This window comes from Melanotaenia boesemani, chromosome 6, assembly GCF_017639745.1.
Source record: "Melanotaenia boesemani isolate fMelBoe1 chromosome 6, fMelBoe1.pri, whole genome shotgun sequence".
Classification (NCBI taxonomy): domain Eukaryota; kingdom Metazoa; phylum Chordata; class Actinopteri; order Atheriniformes; family Melanotaeniidae; genus Melanotaenia; species Melanotaenia boesemani.
Window position 1 is genome coordinate 16,427,872 of NC_055687.1, and position 20,517 is coordinate 16,448,388.

General features: G+C 41.0%; 1 protein-coding gene across 1 annotated transcript in view; it reads left to right on the plus strand.

Moving 5' to 3' along the window:
- Window positions 1-8,235: 8,235 nt before the first annotated feature.
- Window positions 8,236-20,517, plus strand: part of c1r (complement component 1, r subcomponent) — a 36,323-nt gene continuing 24,041 nt past the window's right edge. Inside the window, exons 1-10 of the mRNA XM_041987025.1 lie at window positions 8,236-8,343; window positions 8,708-8,921; window positions 9,739-9,922; window positions 10,015-10,155; window positions 10,305-10,510; window positions 10,618-10,765; window positions 10,863-10,981; window positions 11,074-11,152; window positions 11,231-11,365; window positions 12,058-12,132. Coding sequence (XP_041842959.1) covers window positions 8,303-8,343; window positions 8,708-8,921; window positions 9,739-9,922; window positions 10,015-10,155; window positions 10,305-10,510; window positions 10,618-10,765; window positions 10,863-10,981; window positions 11,074-11,152; window positions 11,231-11,365; window positions 12,058-12,132 — 1,342 coding nt within the window. The 5' untranslated portion in view covers window positions 8,236-8,302. The remainder of the gene's footprint in view (window positions 8,344-8,707; window positions 8,922-9,738; window positions 9,923-10,014; window positions 10,156-10,304; window positions 10,511-10,617; window positions 10,766-10,862; window positions 10,982-11,073; window positions 11,153-11,230; window positions 11,366-12,057; window positions 12,133-20,517) is intronic.

Genomic DNA, 20,517 nt, shown 5'->3' on the forward strand with positions numbered 1-20,517 from the left:
TTGCCCTTACTGTAATGCATTTTGTTTCACGGACATCCTCCATACATTTCTGAATGTAGCCCGATACAGTCATAGCATACTCCTCAATATCAACCTCCTGGTCTTTGGTGGCAGCCTCTCTGAACACAGACCGGTCAGTACATTCAAAGCAGCCCTGCAGTGCTGTCATGGCTCCCTCGGACCATAAACTCACCAGTTTTGAGGAGGGCCTTGTTCTGGTGAGCAGGGGTCTGTATGCCGGCGTCAACATAACAGAGATGTGGTCTGATGAGCCTAGGTGGGGGCGAGGGGCTGCTTTAAATGCTGCTTTGATGTTTGTGTTTGCAAGATCCAGTATGTTGTCACCTCTAGTTGCAAAGTCCACATGTTGGTAAAAATGAGGGAGAACCATCCTCATGTTGGCCTGGTTAAAGTCCCCAGCAACAATGAAAACTCCCTCAGAATAGGTGCTTTGCAGATCGTTGATGTAGTGATAGAGGGTATCCAGGGCTGCTTTTGTATCTGCATCAGCTCTAGATGAAGTCTCACAAAAAGCTATGAAAAAGACAAATATCTTCCATGTCTTCATTACAGTAAAGTGTCTGATCCTCAGCAGTTCATAGGATTTTAAATTCGATTTCCTTAGCATTGTATAGGTTATGATTACATTCGACTGCAGCTGTAGCAGTCTGCTATCTGTTAAGATTCAGTGAAGTCTAGGCTCCATATATGGACAGTGTTGTAGGTTTCTTGTAGGGGTGTATCAGAATATTCTGATCTGCAAATGATATTCACCTCAGCATCTACTTTAACATCTTGCTTTCTCATATTTAAATTATACTCTTAACAAACAGTTTATAAAAAAATATTTGTAGATTTAAAAAAATATATATATATATATATATATAGGATCACCTTCCATCACTGGTGTCCCCCTGAAGTCCACCGCAAGACTTCTGCTCATACTTTGCAACTTTTTGTGTAACACAGTTTTATACTGTTAGTTCTGCTCCTTGTATAAAAATAGTCAGGTCAGTACTGGTGCAGTACTCTTACATATTGAACTCAGGTTTTGCCAAGACAAACAGAAACCTTGTAAAGGTTAAATTCCAGTGTAAGGGAAAACAAATTACAGGCTCAGCAATACTCATGGCCCACTTTGGCATTAAACATTTCTCCTAAAGACTTAAATAACATCCTAATCACCCAGATAAAAGATTAGCCAACACCATCTGTAAAATTTGCTAAGTTTGATCGAGATTTTAGATCTGAATGCTGCATGAAAAGATGTCTCTGTTTATTACTTTCCATTTTATTTTACAATTTTTGCATTGACCTCATTTACAACCATTGTTTACAGCCATTTTATCAAAGTGCAGAAAACCAAAGCAGTGTTGTACAACCTTAAAGGTTTTAAGTTAGAAAATTGATCTTCTTAGTTTACATAGTTTATCTTTGCAACTTTGGACTTGTGATCTAATTCCAGTTGTCTTTGTTTGCAGTTTTTTCCAGGAGTATGTGTTTTTCTGTGTGCTGTATGGTGCCCATCTCTGAGCATATTACTCATCGGGTGGTCCAGTCCCCTCATTTTTGCCAACCGTCCTATTCCAGCCTGCTGAAACAATGGGAACTCTGGGTTCCAGATGGCTACCAGATCCAACTGTCTCTGACATATCTGGATATGAAAGATTCTGGAAGCTGTGATCAAGACTGTCTTACTGTGAGTGAATATAGTTATTTATAATAGTAAATTCTTTATTGATCCCAATTTTCGAAATTGACCTGTGCATTTTACCCATTTACCCAATCACATGGCAGCAGTGCAGTGTTTTTAGTCATGTGGTCAAGATGACTTGCTGAAATTCAAACCAAGCATTAGAATGAGGAAGAAAGGGTATTTTATGACTGTAAACGTGGCATGGTTGTTGGTACCACATGGGCTGGTCCAAATATTTTAGAAACTTTATAAATCTGGTGAGTGACCCTATGGCTTGATGGAGGTCTGCGCTGTCTGAGTGCTTCTAGTTGGCATGCTCAGCAACAGTACTCAGCCTACCCGAGTATTACGGCTGGGCGATATGGCCTAAAAATAAAATCTCCGATTTTTTATAACCAAATCCGATTTCCGATTTTAATCGATTTTTTTTCCTTTTCTTTTACAAAACATAAATAAACTTATTAAAAACGTTCATTTGTTTATATAGATGAATGCTAGCAAAAATAAAGCATGTAATGTCATAGCTCTTCCACCATATAAACGACTTCATATCTTACATAGAAATATGCGACACAATGCATCTGTGATCTCTTTCCATCTGGATCCTTATCATACAGGATCCACTGCAGAAATAATTCCCCTGATGAAGGTTGTCTCTTAACTAGGGTTTGTGGGTTAAGTTGATTTCTGCATCTCATAGAGAGCAGCATTTCTCACCGCAGTTATACGCACAGCTAAATCCCAGGCATGAGTGAAGGGTCACTTTAATGAAAATCTGTCACACAAACACCGTTCTGGTGTGGAGGGAGGGCTAAGTCTGCTGCTAACTAACTATGGAAAAAAATCCAGATTTTCAAAAAAATTAATCTCCAGAAATGGAAAATTCGATTTATCGATTTTATCGATTAATCGCCCAGCCCTACCGAGTATTGTTGCTGAGCATGTCCATTCCTTGGCCACAGTCTTCTGATGGCTAATGCATCGTGTCACACAGCTTAAGTCATCTACACTGGAATCTGTGTTTCCAGAGGTAAATCAATGCAATATCAGTCTTATAAGTCACGAAAATGCATGTAAATTCTGTCGACGTCCTGCAATAACATATTTGCGTCTGTTAAAATATGAGGCCAGATCAGTCTCAATAGGAATGAACTCCTTACATTTTCTCCATAAATCATGTAATGTTATCGAATTAACAATTACATGATTTACAACGAGGGAATGTAAGATAAATGTGTTACTTACAGGTTGTGATTGTTGCGTCTCCTCCATGTCTGCCCGCTAGTTGGACTTGAACTACCATGCTCAAATAGCTCTGCGACAGGTTTAAAAGTATGGAGAAAATGTAAGGAGCAGTATGATTGGCTGAATGCAAACACACCTGATTGACTGATGAATCTGTCAATCACACTCGGAAATTTGATTGACAGATTAGTCAACCAATGGTGACATTCGTTACCCTGCGACGTCAGGGGAGTCTCAAAATCCACCGCAGAGAATTCTCTCACGAATGCAGAGATGTTCACAAATGAGAAGCAGTTCGTAAATGCACGTTCAGCAATTCGTATAATCTTACAAGTGTGCCTCAAAATTCTATTTGTGAATCAGAGCATGTGCATTTGTGAAACAGCAAGTGTGCATTTCCGATTCTGAAATACAAATGCAAACCAGAGCATGTGCATTTGTGAAAAACCTGGCGTGAGTTCATTCCTATTGAGACTGATCTGGCCTCATAGTTAAATGTGATACAATTTTGTTTAAATGTATTTTGCCTTTGTATGTTATAGCTATTGTGCTTTTACACCATGTCCTCACAGCCTTTTTGTTTTAGTTAAAAAAAAAAAGTGTGGTCACGGTCTTATATTATTTACTTCAGTGTACTGATCAAGTGCATTGTTATTCATTGATTCATGGAATTTGATGTGTAATATGACTTGTGGAAACGTATTTTCACCTTGTTCTCATATTGCTGGTTATGTTTAGCCCGGAGATGACATTTCGGGGTACTGTGTTGTATTTTAAGCTGAACAGTTTTTTCATGTACTGGGGATTTTAATGTGTAGTAGCAGGGAAACCTCTGGAGTTTGTAATGCTTTTCATGAATTCTCTACATATAATAGAAAATCACAGAGCAGATGACTTGTTAGGTAATTATCCAGAGCTTACAGGCTTTTCTCCATTAAATTTTATTTAAACTGTTTAAATATTTATGAAAACTGCTTTGTCCCTTTTGCTTTCCATGTTCCACCAATAACTGAGTAATAATCACCTAAATTTGATTCCTAATTAACTTATATTTCACAGATTCCCTGTGCATCTCTATTCACTATCACTCTTTTATCTTCCCTCTTTATTCTTGTATTACTCTTTCACACATACTTGTTGACTTATTTGGTAACACTCATTGATATTAGCTCATGTTACAGCTGCTCTATATTTACGTTCTGTAGCTAGTTTAGCCATTACTCATTACTAGTCATTTAAAAAAAAAATCTTTATTCAGGAGCAGCAGGCAGGAACACTGACTCCCGAGCTGTCACCGAATTGGAACTGAAAATTCTGGCCAATCAGATTAATCAGAAGGTTACCGCCCCCGACTGACAAATACGCCTTCTGAACAGAGAGAGCGAGCAGAGTTTTCCGACGAGAGCGCACTGGTGAGTGTGGGGGGGCGTGTTTTACGCTCGCTGTGTTGCGTTCAAGGCCCCGCCAGTAATTAAAAACTCCTGCGATCAGAGCAATGCGCTCACTCGATTAAGAAATGCGCCGCTGAATTACAGTTTTTCTCTATTGCCAAAACACAAAACCCAGTACTCTAAACCAAATGACCAGTTGCCTAAACACATTTAGTAAAACTCCCCCCCTTTTGCCACAACCACAAACACAATTCACCTGTAGACACTGTTCACAAAACCCATCCCCTTTTTCTCAAAACTCAAAACAAAATTTGCTGTGCTAAAACACATTTTGCATATAACTCTGCTCCAATATGCATTGTGAAGCTCATGTGATGCAAAATGCTACCCACAATCAGCAAAACTTGAACACAATGAACATACCTGGTGTCAATCAGTAAACACAACGACTCATAATTGAAAACACCTATTGCAAATGATGTGACCACACCTATATAAGTCAGTGCAGTTTGCTGAAAGTTCAAAAACAAAAATGGATGATGAAGACAGAAGAAGAGGAGTTTGTGTCAGAGGAGGGAGAGGAGTTTGTGTCAGAGGAGGCAGAGGAGCGGGCCGAGGAGGGAGAGGAGCGGGCCGAGGAGGGAGAGGAGCAGGTCAAGGAGGGAGAGGAGCGGGCCGAGGAGTGGGCCAAAGAGGGCGAGAAGCAGTCCAAAGAGGAGCAGGCCAAGGAGCGAGAGGAGAAGGAGGGCAAGCAAGACAACGCATTTTCATTACAGATGAAATGAGAGCAACAGTCATTGTCCACGGCATGACAATGACCGAAGCGGGACAACGAGTCCAACCAAAACATCACTCTCTGCGCTGCCATGAGTTCTAGAGGGCTTCTCCACCGGCATGCTGAACTTGGTGCCTACAACACTGAGCGTCTCCTCACCTTCCTAGGAGAGCTCAGAGATGTTTTGCATGACAATGACCACCTGAATGCTCGGCCAGCAGATCACCACGACCAGCAGATTCCTGGACCGGCTGATCTTCCCATATACGTCATCCTCTGGGACAATGTTAGCTCCCATCGCAGCATCCAGGTCAGAGAGTGGTTTAACATCAATCAGCAATTCATTAATGTGTGTCTGCCACCCTACTCTCCGTTCCTAAACCCAATAGAGGAGTTCTTCTCAGCATGGCGGTGGAAGGTCTATGACCGCCAACCTTACACTAGAGAGAACCTTCTCAGGGCTATGGACCTGGCCTGTGATGATGTGGCTGTGGAGGCGTTCCAAGGCTGGGTGCGGCATGCCAGGGCATTCTTCCCACGTTGTTTGGCTATGGACAATATTGCCTGTGACGTTGATGAGGTCCTGTGGCCCGACCCAGCCCGACGACGTGATGCCTCTCCATGATTTCGGTGTCAACATACAACATACTGTGTCAATTTTCAACGTACTGTAATAAAAGAAATCGCACCCTGAACATTGTGTTCTCAATTGTTACTGTACAGTATCTATTGTGTGTAATGGATCCTCCATGGAGTTTAGTACTCATTTTTGCATTGAGTTGTGATATTACTGCATTTTCTGCATTATGTAACTATTCCCATGAAATGCACAAATCTATAGAAAATGCCCAAAACATATTTGAGAATAAATAAGGGTTGCTCAAATGCATCCTGGCAGTTGTGAAACTGTAAAAAGAACAGTCTCACACTGTGAAAATTGTGCTTTCAATTTTTTTGGTAATGTGGTTAATGATGCTCAGTAGTGTTTACATTTTTGCAGGCCTTGAGTGGTATTTTGGTGTCAGAGTTTGCTTTTGAGCATATGAGCAACTGTTTTGGTGTGATGGGTTTGCTTTTGAGCATATGAGCAACTGTTTTGGTGTGATGGGTTTGCTTTTGAGCATATGAGCAACTGTTTTGGTGTGATGGGTTGGTTTTGAAAAGAAACTGTGAGGTTTAGTGTACGTAGCTTTAGAAAAGTGTTTTGTGTTTAGAGTTTTGTGAAAAGTGAGGGCAGTATCGTGAAATGTGTTTAAGCAATAGAGAAAAACTGTAATAAATACGCTCACCAGGGTATTTGGTACACTCATCAAGGTATTTGGCAGCGATGTAACGCCATAAAAAGGCCTCAGTTTGCTACAGCGAAACAATGCCACAGCAAATGCTGCTGGAATCAAAGTTAAAGCAGATCCAACCAAATAGTAGAGTGTGTGACCTTTTTTTTGTGGCAACTTTTTATTTATTTATTTATTTGCCACACAATTGGCTCATTTTGGGCATTTTGATTCAGTGGCTGCTTGCAGGTTGAATGGATCAAAACCAGTCTGTTCAACTATAATTTCCCCTCGATGGAAAAAACAACCTCTGACGTTTATTTTAAATATAACTTCCTTTAGATTTTTTTGCATTAATGGAATCATTTAATGGCATTTCCTAACATGTCCACCCTGTCATTCCCAAGGTCCACCCTGTTATGTCATTGTCCACCCTGTCATTTTCATGTTTTATAAAAACAAACAAATTACTTTCACAAGTTAGCAAAAGCTTTTGTAGGGTTCTATATAAACAAATGAAGGCCAAATAGTCTGGTTTTGAAAGTTTGATCAAAAATCTTTGTTAGATTTAGAAAATAAAGTGCAACTGTAACACATTTTATAGAAAAACAAAAAGTTGGCCATTATTTAATTATAATCCAAACACTTTTATTAACTGAAATATATTTTTGAGGAAGGAACTGAAAAGCTTTTTATAAATGTACATTTTACAACCACTATGCAATTACAATGTGTATACTCGACAGTGAATGTCTTCCTGACAGGACATGATTTTCTGTTTGTATGTAATTTGTTTGCTTGCAGTTAATTTATAAAAAGTGTGAGAGCTTGACTAACATGCATTTCTAATGGCTAAACATCTGTTTAATATAACAAATATGAAGTTCAACAGAAAATCTTAGCTTTTTTGTGAGGGAATAGGGAAATTTCAAAGGTACCTTATGGTGACCCACTGCCTTGGCAATAATTATGGGTTAAGAATATAGGCCATAATGACTGTTATGATGACTAGTGGTGATTTAGTGCAGCTATTATTGCAGAGTGGGAATATGCAATATTAATAACATTACATAACATTACGGGTTTTGCAGTGGTGGTGGCCAGTCGTTGACAACCGTGGCCAATTGCTGACGGCCGGTTCACATGTCTGCCTTCTGGTGGTGGAAAGTAGTATCAAGTTTAAACTCTTTCTGGAAACATGGCCTGTTCACAATTCTGTGACTTAGGCACTTAGAGGGTTTAAACAACTGAAATGAACTGAACTTTGAACTAGTTCAAAATAGAAATAGTGAACTATGAATATGAACTATTCATTTTAAACTGAATGAACTGAACTTTAAAGTAGTTCATAAGAAGCATTAACTTGCACAACACTGCCAGCATCAACTTAGTGATCCAGTCCAGTTAGACATTTTCATACTGCAACAAACAGATGTGGTCTGTTCTAAAGTCTTTATTAGACAGTGAAACTCAAATTCCATGATCTAGGATGCATCTTTTCTGAGATTCTCCTACAACTGTTGGAGGTCCTCTGGATAGGTACACTTCCAACTCTAAACCAATAGTGATGCCCCAGAAATGTAAACATCTTCCTCCTGTGGTAGAATGAAGGTAGACAGAGAATGAGCCACATGCTTAAAAGGTTATTCAAGAACCAAAGCAGAATTCTTCTTATCTTCTAAAACAATGTAATAATTTCATGTTATGTTTGTGTTCTGATAACAAGATCTTTATAATTCTTTATTTTATTCTTTTATTTATCTGCAAATCAAAAAGTCGAGCATTCAGTTGCTTTGCCAAGATAAACAACACAGTAACGCAACAAGTTGTTAAACACTGGAAACGACAGCCCTTGTAACATCAGTGTTTTACTGTTGTGAGACATTTGCTCCTACACTGGCCCATCGGTTCGATCAGGGACATGTTAAATCCCAGCATGTGGCGGACCTCTTTGATCATCTGGTAAGTTTAGATGAAATTTTAAACCCATTTGTATATGAATCAGTTTTTACTATGATTTTCTGCCAAAAATCTTTCATGTGGACGTACCTGTTACCATATGGAGTTTTATTTTCTTTTCTCGTGTTGGGTTATTATACCAATAATCTGTACAATACCACAGGTGAACACAGGTTTATATGATTTATATGTGTGGGAGTGTTATATTTAGAGTCTCAATGGTGTTATGTGGCTTCCACAGTTGTGGTGATTGCGTGACTTTGTTTGTTCTTCCATGTTTACATCAACTTTGGACTAGTAGCACAGATGATCACACAGTGATAAACAGGTTGAATTCTCTCTTTTTCTTTTTGATGTACCACTCCAGGTTTCTTTGTGTGTTGGTCTGTGAATGCTTGCCGCTGTCTGACTCAGATCCTCCCATGCATGGGGAGATCCAGTCCCCCCAGTATCCACGGCCATACCCCCCAAACCTACAGGAGCAGTGGGACCTGAGTGTACCAGAGGGCTTCCATATACAACTCACCTTCACACACCTGAACATTGAAACATCTGGAGGCTGCTATTACGACTCACTTACAGTCAGAGCCATATTTCAACACATACATCTTGAAACCTGACTGTGTCTGTTTGTTATTGTACTTTCATTAACTATTTAAAAATACATTATGTTGGTGATTATGGCTTTATTGTTAAAGGGGCAAAAAGCAAAATCGTTTCAGTGAAAGGTTTGCTGTTGTGCACTCCCTGTAGACCAAAACAAAGTGTGTATGAGCCACACCTCCCTCTACCTCACCACCCCCCACTCGCCTCATCTGCGAACAAATGTACAAACACACTGAGCAAAACAATATCACCATTTTGTGGAACATGTCAAAGTAACTTATAACATTAATGTTTTTACTTACTGTCCAGAAGAGCTAGCTCTGAGTTAAATTACAGCCTCTATAGCTCTCACAGTGCTCTCCACTTTGGAAATACCAGGCCAATGTTAAGCCAGGCTTTGTCCTTTCTTATATCAGACAACTTCGCCAACGACCATAGTTTTTGTTCAATTGGACGAAATGAAGAATATAAGCTTTGGACAGCTCAGCTAAGTGATAGGCAACCGGACTTTAAACTGCCCCCCCCCCCCTCCTTTAAAGAAATTCAAGTACAATATAATTTTTAACCTGTTAGCTCTTTATCACAGAAACTGTAGGCAATGCCAATAACATGTAACACATCTTTTAATATTCCATGTTGTTCTTCCTTCTTTTCCTGAGGTTGGGGGTAGACTGCCCCTTAACCCTTACTTGAGAGTTGGGATTATTCTGCCCTGTTTGTTGACTCTGATTCCAGGTCTATGAACTTTGAGGTTCTTATGACAATTTAATTTACTTTTGTGTGATCTGTCAGGTTCTTTACAATGAAAAGGTCCTGGGGAAGTTCTGTGGGAATGAGAACTCTACTGATGGTCATCATCCAGGCTATGAGCCCATTTTCACTCCAGGCAACAAACTCACCCTTATATTCCAAACAGATGACAACAACTCAGAACGCCACCAGAATGTGGGCTTTTCAGCTCATTACCAGGCAATAGGTTGTTCTTCTTCCTCTGTCAGCTTTTCTTTCATCTCTCTTCTTCACAACCCCGCCCGTCTCCTACTAACTCTGTGACGTTGTTATCATCAGACATAGATGAATGTTCTGCACCAGAACCTCAAGATGGCTCAGGTCCACTCTGCTCTCAGATCTGCTTTAACACACTTGGTTCATATCTCTGTGCCTGTCACCATGGTTACGAGCTTCGCTCAGACCAGCGCACCTGCAAATGTGAGTTTGATGCTTGAAGTGTTTGCTAGCTGCCGAACTGTCTGGTCTTCACATCTTTGTTTCAACCCACTGGAAGAGTCTGCTCAGAGTTTTAAAGGATATGAAGCTGAAAATCTGAATGGTGAATCTTCCTTTTTCTTTTTGTCCAGTGTCCTGTGGCGGTGGCATATTTAATGAGCCAGTGGGACATCTGTTCAGTCCCGGCTACCCGAATCCCCCACCTCATGCTCTGTCTTGTCAGTACATCATTTCTGTAGAATCTGGCTTCACAGTGTTTCTTAACTTTTCTGACAACTTCCACATTGAGAGTATGGACACTGAGGAAGGTCCAAACTGTCTCTATCATTGGTTGGAGGTAATTGTAAGCAACTTGACCCAAAAGAAATACAAATAAAGAGAGGTTGAAGGAACATATACAGTAGTTTTAATGTGAACAAACTGTGCTTTATTCTTGTTTCAAAGGTGACCATCCAAGACAAAAAGCCCACGAAGCTATGTGGTGAAACAAGCCCAGGACTCATAGCTACAAACTCAAACACTGTCAGACTGGACTACCATGTTGATGGCCATGGACTGAGCAAAGGCTGGAGCCTGGACTACAGCACACACAGTGAGAGTGAAATTATACACTAATGAGAAGTTAAACCTAGTGTGAATGCAAACTATGCAGCTGATAACACTTGCTTACTTGTTGTTGTTGTCTCCAGGGGTGACGTGTCCAGAACCCGGTAATGTAGCTAAAGGCAGGGTCACTCCTTCCTTGACTGAATATTTCTATAGAGACCACATCTATGTGCGCTGTGACCAAGGATACAAGCTGGTTATGGTTAGAATAAATGTTGTGTTTCTTGTTGTGATGGGTAATACTGGTCAGTGGGTGTAGTAGTGGCCTGACATATTTTGTCTTTTTTCTGTCAGGAAGGTCAGGAGATTAAAAGTTTCTCTACCATATGCCAAAGCAATGGACAGTGGCACCTCCCCTTACCAGAATGCCACAGTATGTACACCTTCAAATAAAAATGATTTGACATTTTTTGTATCTGCTTTTCTGACATTTTTTTCATGCTCTTTGCAGTTATTGATTGTGGAGAACCTGAGCCTTTGCTGAATGGAGGAGTCACTTTCCTGTCTGGCTTTCAGAATCAGTATCTTTCTGTTGTTCAGTATCACTGTAATGAACCATTTTATTCTCTACTGGGTGGAATAAATGGTAAGATACTTTCTACCATTCTTACACGTGTTACCTTTACTGAGACTGGTATTTAAGCAGTAATTATTTTCATCAGGCAGGATGTGTGCAGTGTTGCTGTTAAGCTGTTTTAAAGCAACATTTTTATTCCGGGCCATGTATACTGATACAAAACATTTCCTACTTTTGAAACATGAGGTGATGTAATCATCTACAGGGTTAATCCAAGCCTTTCTGTGTGTGTTTTATCCATCTGCTGTAATTGGTATATTTCTGAGACGCAAGCTTTGTGCCATAACAGTGAAATAGTTTCGCAAGAGCAAATTTCTGCTGTGTCCTCTGTCTGTGTCATAGAAGAGTACATTTTTATATCTGTAGAATCAGTTTTACTTCTATATAGGCAGAGCAGAGCAATAACAGAAGACATTTGCATGAAATCCTGTAAACGGGAACCTTCCTGCAGAGCAGTGTTTAGTGAATGTTTTTGTGAATTAGAAATAAACTGCAAAAAAACAGATTTTTTTTCTCAGTCACTGCACGTTCCCATCGTGCTGCAGACGGCTTTTTACTTCACTCTGTTAAATACTTAAAAACAGCAACTCTCAAAATCTCCACTATTGATTTTTAAAAGTTTTCCTGAGTTATTGCAACTAATATCTTTTATTGACAGATAAGTCTTACTTGTTTCTTTGCCTCTTCGATATGTTCTTCAGTTAGTTTCACATGTGAAGCAGAAAGAAAGTGGAGATCCAACAATGATGTTATTGTCCGTCCAACATGCTTAGCAGGTACAGTATGTCTTTTTATCTTCCAAACCTATTCTACATAAATGGCTTATGGGGGAATTTATCAATTATTGATTTTGGGTGGATCAATGTAAAATTAATCTCATCAATAGGAGTTGACTGATAGTTTGGTTTTTCCCACCTTTTGATTAAATGGAAAACGGGGGGACTCCACCACTAGAGAAGGGAAGACAGTTCCAGACATGTGCCATGGAAAGCCAGAGTCAAAGCAAAACTACCACAATGCATTAGGTCGAGGTTCCCATGTGGAATAAATTCACTGGCTTGGAATTGCTAGGAAGGCTGAGGGATTATCTCACGGGTATGATCCAGAACTAGGTTTAACCATGGGTAGCATGGCCTGTAACAGCAACTGCATTCCATCTGGTTGGAGGTAAAGGCCTTTGGTGGATCAGGGGGTAAACAAAGAGAGGTCAATGTAATGAAGCCGGGTAATAGATCACACAATACTTCAAATTTAGTGGGTTCTTTATTCTCAAAAAGAACCGTTTCCTCCGAGTTAGAATAATGTAAAATAAAGTTCAAAAATATGAAAATAAAATATTCTCTTTGTTTTCTTTTGCTTTGCTTGTAACGCTCAAAATGGCGTACACGATATAAAACACAGTCCAAAACACGGTATAAACACTGTATAAAACACGGCAGTGGCACCTCTAAAAGAGGACAACAAAAAGAAAGACAACATCGTTAACATCATAGCTTTAGCTACTAACATGGTAAATAGTACATAAAAAACATTTCTCACCGAGATTCTCGAACATTTGTTCATGTGGCCAAACACATCCCAACCAGTCTCGGTCCAATATGGCTACAGTTCACGTCTTCCCAGTGCAAAAGTACGCGAGAATACATAAATGAGGTTTTAGCAATAATCAAACTTTGGACCTCGGTACATGGGAATAGCACCACCTTTTGGACAAAAGCAAGTACTGCAACCAACAGGTGAAATAAAAGCAAAACAGGATTTACAATGAATATTGTTATAGGTACCCACTTTTTCCACCTGGTTACATTCTCCCCTGCTTAACCGTCAACGCCCTCGGTGACAAAGTAACTGTTTTTAACTTCTTTTAAAGCTTCTCTAAAAAATACAGTACCTAAGCTCGCAATAATCTGTGAAACCATGGAAGAGCTTAGTTCTGGTTCCAACACTGACCTGGGTTCATTATGTGGATTTGGGTGCTTCCCTGCATTTACACGTTTACTCCTGCGGGGAGCAGGTATAGGAGCTTTTCTAACACAAGGAGTAGGTGTCTGCACCTCACAGGGTTGGTCAGTAGTACATGTCTCTGTCTCAACATGCTCAGTCTCTGCCTGTTCAATCACAGGGGGTTCACATTCTGAAATCAACTGAGAATCTTCTGGAAGCTGAACACAGTCATCAACATAGCAGTTTTCAACATCTGGACGAGGGTTTAAATGAAAAGATACCTCTTCAATGATTACTGCTTCCTCACCTTCATCACATGGGTCAGTGTCTGGTTCAGTAGTCTCAGTTGGTTTTGTTACAGTCTTTTCAGTGTTTCTAGGGGTCAAGTCAGGAGGATTAACACATGGTCTGATGTCCACCCTATTCACTCTCTTAATAGGTCCCCCATCTGCAGGTTGTACTGTGTAAGTCGTACCTACAATGTCAACAACTTGGTAAACAACTGGACTCCATGCATCCTGAATTTTGTTACGACCAGCCGGTCTGTGTCTCAGATATACATACTCTCCTACTTCAACTGAAGGACAGTAAACTTTGTGACTATGCTGAGCAATGCGTTCGGCTGCTTTTTGCTCTGCATACTGTTTGGCTCTTGTATGTGCTTCTTTCAGTCTTTGCTGGTGCACAGCAAGCCAATCAAGATTTTTGTTGTTGCGATTCTCGTTCGCAAGCAGTGCATCAACAGGAAGATGCGGATCTACCCCATAGAGCAAGAAGTAAGGGGAATACCCTGTAGTCGCGTGTGGAGTGACATTATACGCATACACAAGCTCGGGTAAATGCTCAGGCCAACGTTTCTTTTTGTCAGCTGGAAGCGTTCGCAACAGTTCATGAAGCGTGCGGTTAAAACGCTCACACTGCGCGTTACCTGTGGGATGATGTGGCGTTGTGCGCGTCTTTTTCACACCGTACATTTTACATAGTTCCGCAATTACTTCTGATTCAAAGTTACGGCCCTGGTCTGAATGCAGACGTTCAGGTACACCGTACTTCATAAACCATTCCTTCAAGAGGACTTTGGCTGTGGTCTCAGCTTTTTGGTCACGCGTAGGAAACGCCTGGGTAAACTTTGTAAACATGTCAGTGATAACTAAAACGTTCTCTCGGCCGTCTGAAGCAGGTTCGAGAAGAGTAAAGTCTACTGCCACCACTTCTAAGGGTCGTGTTGCCAAAAAGGATTTCATTGGAGGGTGAATCTTTGGATTGGGCATTTTTGTGAGAACACAGCGCTGGCAATTTTTGACCCAGTGCTCAATGTCCTTGTGCATCCCTACCCAAAATGCTCTTTGTCTCAACAAGTGCAATGTCCTCTCTATTCCCTGATGTCCCATAGAGTCATGTACACTCTGCATTACAGACTTGTGTAAACAACTGGGAACAAGTAACTGAAAGCACTCTCCAAAATGATCATCATTCACTACTCTGTACAACAATCCATCATGCATCTTAATGCGTTTCCACTGTTTCAATAACGACTTGACAGCAACAGGAAGGTTTTTCCTTTCCTGTGAACTTGGCTGGCTGTCTCGATCCCAAAACTGTTTAAAAACACTAATCACAGGATCTTGACATTGAAATGTCTGCAGCTCTTCCCTGGAATAGCCTGGAAGAGTTCGTGTTGCCTCCTTAGAATGTGACCCACACTGACCACCATCTACAGCCCTAATCTGGTTTAACTGACAACATTTGACTCCTGCTGTAACCAGCTCAGGCTCAAGAGCAGTGCCTCTACAAATCAAGTTACAAATTGCAATGCAATCCTCAAACTCCTCATCATCGTTTGGCTCCGGCTCCCCTGCTAACGGGTGCCGTGACAGTGCATCAGCTGCTGGGTTGCACCGACCTGGCCGGTACCGCACGTCAAAATCAAAAGCAGCTAATTGCGCTACCCATCTCTGTTCAATAGCTCCAAGTTTTGCACTTTTCAGATGACATAAGGGGTTATTGTCGGTAATAACCGTGAACTTAGAGCCCAGCAAGTAACCCCGAAACTTCTCCACTATCGCCCATTTAAGTGCAAGCAGCTCAAGTTTCATACTGCTATAGTTTTTGTCATTCCTCTCTGCATTTCTAAGCCGTCTACTTGCATACGCAATGACTCGTTTCCTGTCACCTTGCTGCTGACACAAGATAGCTCCTAAACCCTGACCACTAGCATCAGTCTCCAACATGAATGGACAAGTAAAATCTGCGTATCCTAAAACAGGTGCAGTCACAAGCTTATCTTTCAGTGAGTCAAATGCATTTTGACTGTTGGTGTCCCACAAATCACTAAGTTTTTGACTAGCTTTGGCTGTACTAACAGCACCATGACATTGATTTACAAGGTCATGCAGTGGGGCTGCAATCTTTGAAAAGCCTTCTACGTATCTTCTGTAGTAGCTAGATAGACCTAGAAATGACTGAAGCTCTTTAACGGTGGCAGGCACAGGCCACTCCTTGACCGCTGCTATCTTGGAGGGATCAGTTGCAATACCCTCTGCAGAAATCTGGTGCCCAAGGAATTTAACTTGCTTCTGTAAAAAGTGACATTTTCCCCACTTCACTTTTAATCCTGTGTGTTTTAAACGTTTAAAGACTAGCCTTTCTAAGTGGGACTCAAATGTTGGTGAGTACACCAAAATGTCATCAAGATAGACTAACATGATGTCAAAGATCAAATCGCTCATGGCTGCCTGCATCAATCTTTGAAACGTCGCAGGGCCATTACACACTCCCATGGGCATGCGAACATACTCAAACAGCCCAAAAGGCGTGGTAAAAGCAGTCTTATGCCTATCCTTGTCATCCATCGCCACTTGGTGATACCCACTCGCCAGATCAATTGTGGAGAAGTACTTTGCAACTTTCAAAGCATCAAAACTCTGGTCGATGCGAGGCAATGGGAACGCATCTTTCTTTGTTTTGAGATTTAGTTTTCGATAGTCTACGCATAAGCGTATGCTGCCATCACTCTTGCGGACTACCACAATTGGTGAGGCGTAAGCACTTTCACTTTCCTGTATAATCCCTTTTTTCAAAAGTCTGGAGATGTGATCTTGTACTTCTTTGTACTGGTTAGGAGGTATACGACGGTATGGTTGTGTGACGGGTAAGTCATCAACCAACTTGATCTCATGCTTCACCTTATCTGTGTAACCCAGATTTTCATCATCATCTGTGAACACATCAATGTAACGTGAAAGCAATGCACAGAGAGCAACTCGCTCTTCCTCAGTACCTCCCATGTCAAGTTTGTCCAAAATGGTTTGCACCTTACTGTTAGTCTGCTCTGTGTCTGACTCGACTGAAACCTGTTCAACATCTGCAGAGATGCGCTGAAACTTTACTTGGCATGTCTGCTCACTCTCAATACAATCAACATTTGAAATAATGCCTAGTCTTGTTTTGGGGCACAACCACACATCCTCTGAGGAGAAATTAACAACCTGAAGAGGAAGAATGTGGCTGATGTTTGTGACAAATGTTGGGATAACTGCTAGACCGGGTGGTAGTGGGGTGGTTACTGGTTCAATGATCAACTGAGAGGCTGTATCTGAGGTTTTGCTGTGACCTTTTACAAGTACAGTGGACACTGAGGATGCAGGAATACGTACTTTGTCTCTGCCTGCGACCCTAGCTGTCACCTTCCTCTCAACGCAACAGACCTGTATCTGTTGAAAAGCTGTCCTCCACCCGGTGTCTAAGGACCCTCCCAAAACGTTGTCAAACTCTGCTGTCACCAGCTGTCTGCATCTGCAAATGACATTCATACCAATTATGCACTCTTCTGAAACAACAGGATTAGTTGAGGGTTTCAAGACCAGGAAACCACAGTTTGGGATTTTCAAACCCATAGTCTCAACTTCCAGTTCCACATATCCCTGGTAAGGAATGTCAAGTCCATTAGCAGCAGCTATTTTTAGCCAACTAGTTGTAGCTAGCATGTTCTCATCATTACCAAAGTGTTTTCTGAAAAACTTGTCTGTTAGAGTACTGACTTGACTGCCAGTGTCAAGTAAACAATTAGCTGGTATGCCACTAAGTTTTAGATTAACTACTGGACATTTGCCTATTGCACGCTCCATGATTTGCTCACGTGTGATCTCAGGTTTAGGTAAGTCTATGACGTTACCCTGCATTGCCCGACTCACTGCAAACAGGGTCTCTCGTTTTCCGATGGACTGGAAGCCGGGGTCTGCTCAGAGTTTCTGTGTTTTCTCTGGGGACATTGTTTGGCAACATGACCAACGGTTTGGCACTTAAAGCATATAGGCTTACCGTCGGGGGTAAATCTAGGAACAGTTTTGGTCCTATTTGGTGTCGGGCTACTAGTGTTCTTGCTCTGGGTAGTCAGCTCTTTCACAGCTTTAGTGAGTTCAGTTATCACCTTTCCTTGCTCAGCAAGCACTTTTAGAACATCATTAAATGAAACTGACATCTCACTAGGTTTAGTTGCATTAGTGACTTTACCCTGCTCTTTAAGAGTTTTCATTACATCCTCAAGGTACGTTGGGCTTTCTGTAGCTGTAGCAGCACAGCACTGTGCTTCGGCTGTAACATGACTGCAAGTTTTAACTTTACTCCTAACCACCTTTGTGCTTGGGGCTTGGTCCTCTGAAGACCACAAGTAAGCTTCCTCGCGCACCTCTATTAATGTAGATGCCGGTTTTGCTCGCACATACTTTCGGAGTTCTCGTCTTAGTGAGGGGTCTTTGACGCCCTCAACAAACTGATCTCTTAACACCTTTTTCTCATTAGCTACAGAGTTCGGATGTTGTTTCAGTACACAACTAAAGGCCTGTGACAAAGCATGTGAAAAGTCACGTATGTCCTCCCCTTCTTTCTGTTTACAGTTGTAAAAGTGTTGTAAAAGTTGGGAGGCACTACGTTTATCCCCAAAAGCTTCTCTAAGGTAGACAAACAGGTCTTTAACCACATCACCATCATCTTTGCGTAAACGCACTTCATCTAGCGCTGAGCCCCTCAAGAGTGACATCACAAAATCAAATTGCTCGGGTGCAGATTGGTTTCTTGCAGAAATTACCCTTTCTACTTCTTCAACAAACTCATCTACACCTCTCCCATCTTTGTCAATGTCTCCACTAAATGGTGAAATGTGTCTTTCTCTGGGTACATACACATATGACCTGGTAGGCTCAGTATTTAATGATGATATGACTGCCATGACTTCTTCTTGTTTTCTAGCTAACTTACTTATTTGTTGTAACACATCAGCTTGGTCATTGTCATCATTTTGTTCATTTTCATGTTCATCAGGCGATTCATCATCATCATTGATCACTAGCTGTTCATCCATTTCCACATTTTCATCTTGATCAGACATGTTTTTATTATTGCCCAGTCAGTCCACTTAGTCGATCAAAACCTATATAGCAAAGGATAAACTGGTTGAAGATCCCGAGTCTGCGCGTTGCTCCTTGGCCGCTCCCAGACCGCTCCTGGACGATGCTCTCTCTAGCCTGGAGTCCTTCCCAGTCTGACGATCGCCTCGGCTGAAGTCCCTCACAGCCACGCCAGTACAGCCACTCGAGCACCGGTCCCTTCTCGTCTGGTCTCCGGACAGCTTCCGCCAAACAGACACGCCGCCTAGTTCCGCACTGGTTTAGGCCACTTCTTCGCCACTGCCGTAAAAAAAACTAACGCTACGCCGTGATACGTGCACTTTCGCGGAGAAAAAGGAGAAACCCCACTCCTGGTACCAAGATTTGAAGCCGGGTAATAGATCACACAATACTTCAAATTTAGTGGGTTCTTTATTCTCAAAAAGAACCGTTTCCTCCGAGTTAGAATAATGTAAAATAAAGTTCAAAAATATGAAAATAAAATATTCTCTTTGTTTTCTTTTGCTTTGCTTGTAACGCTCAAAATGGCGTACACGATATAAAACACAGTCCAAAACACGGTATAAACACTGTATAAAACACGGCAGTGGCACCTCTAAAAGAGGACAACAAAAAGAAAGACAATATCGTTAACATCATAGCTTTAGCTACTAACATGGTAAATAGTACATAAAAAACATTTCTCACCGAGATTCTCGAACATTTGTTCATGTGGCCAAACACATCCCAACCAGTCTCGGTCCAATATGGCTACAGTTCACGTCTTCCCAGTGCAAAAGTACGCGAGAATACATAAATGAGGTTTTAGCAATAATCAAACTTTGGACCTCGGTACATGGGAATAGCACCACCTTTTGGACAAAAGCAAGTACTGCAACCAACAGGTGAAATAAACGCAAAACAGGATTTACAATGAATATTGTTATAGGTACCCACTTTTTCCACCTGGTTACATTTATGTTTGTTGTGGCTCCGATGGGAAGTCATACAATTATACATAGAAGTGGATGTAGCTCAAAAAGTTTGAGAACCTCTGTCTTATAGGATGTATTTTTGGAAGTCTGCCGTGGTTTCCTCCAAGTATTGTATAAAATACACGATTCAGCTATTTTCTAGAGTAAAGACACCAGTACCATCACCAGTATATGATGCAACTATTTCCCCACGTTTATCTAGATACCAGTACTGTGATCATCCATCAAGTCCATCAAGTGTCGTTCTTTCTCTCATTTTTAAAGGTTTCCATGTTCGAGGAAATATTCTGTGCTGCTGTGTGTTGGAGAAAACCTTAAAATTGCACGAGTAATAAAGAACAAGTACTTCTTCCCACATTATTAAATTAGGAAGGTACTAATTTCCCACTTTCCTAATTAATCAGGTTCTGTTCCACACAATTTCTTTATACCTTTCTCTTTAGGTTCTTCTCCTGCGTGTTCTTTGATGGATCAAAATATGACAGACTACTTCTCTCAGTTAACTAATTTATTAATTACAATAGATATGAGAAAAGTGCAAATACAGAACTCTGGATTCGTATTACCTGTCCCCTGGATGAGCTGGACTCAGACTCCACAGAGCATCAGGTGATTGGCTTTCTACAAGCCAAAGGAATCAAATGGACAGTAACTACACTGAGGCATGTCACCCTCAGAAAAAGAGAAACGTCAGTGACGGACCAACTCTACTTCTGAGATTCACAAATAGAAAATACAAGAATGCACTTCTGAAACAAAGAAAAATTTAAAAGGAACAGAGGTGTTCATAAATGAGCACCTAGCCAAACACAATGCTGACATTAGCCAGAAAAGCACA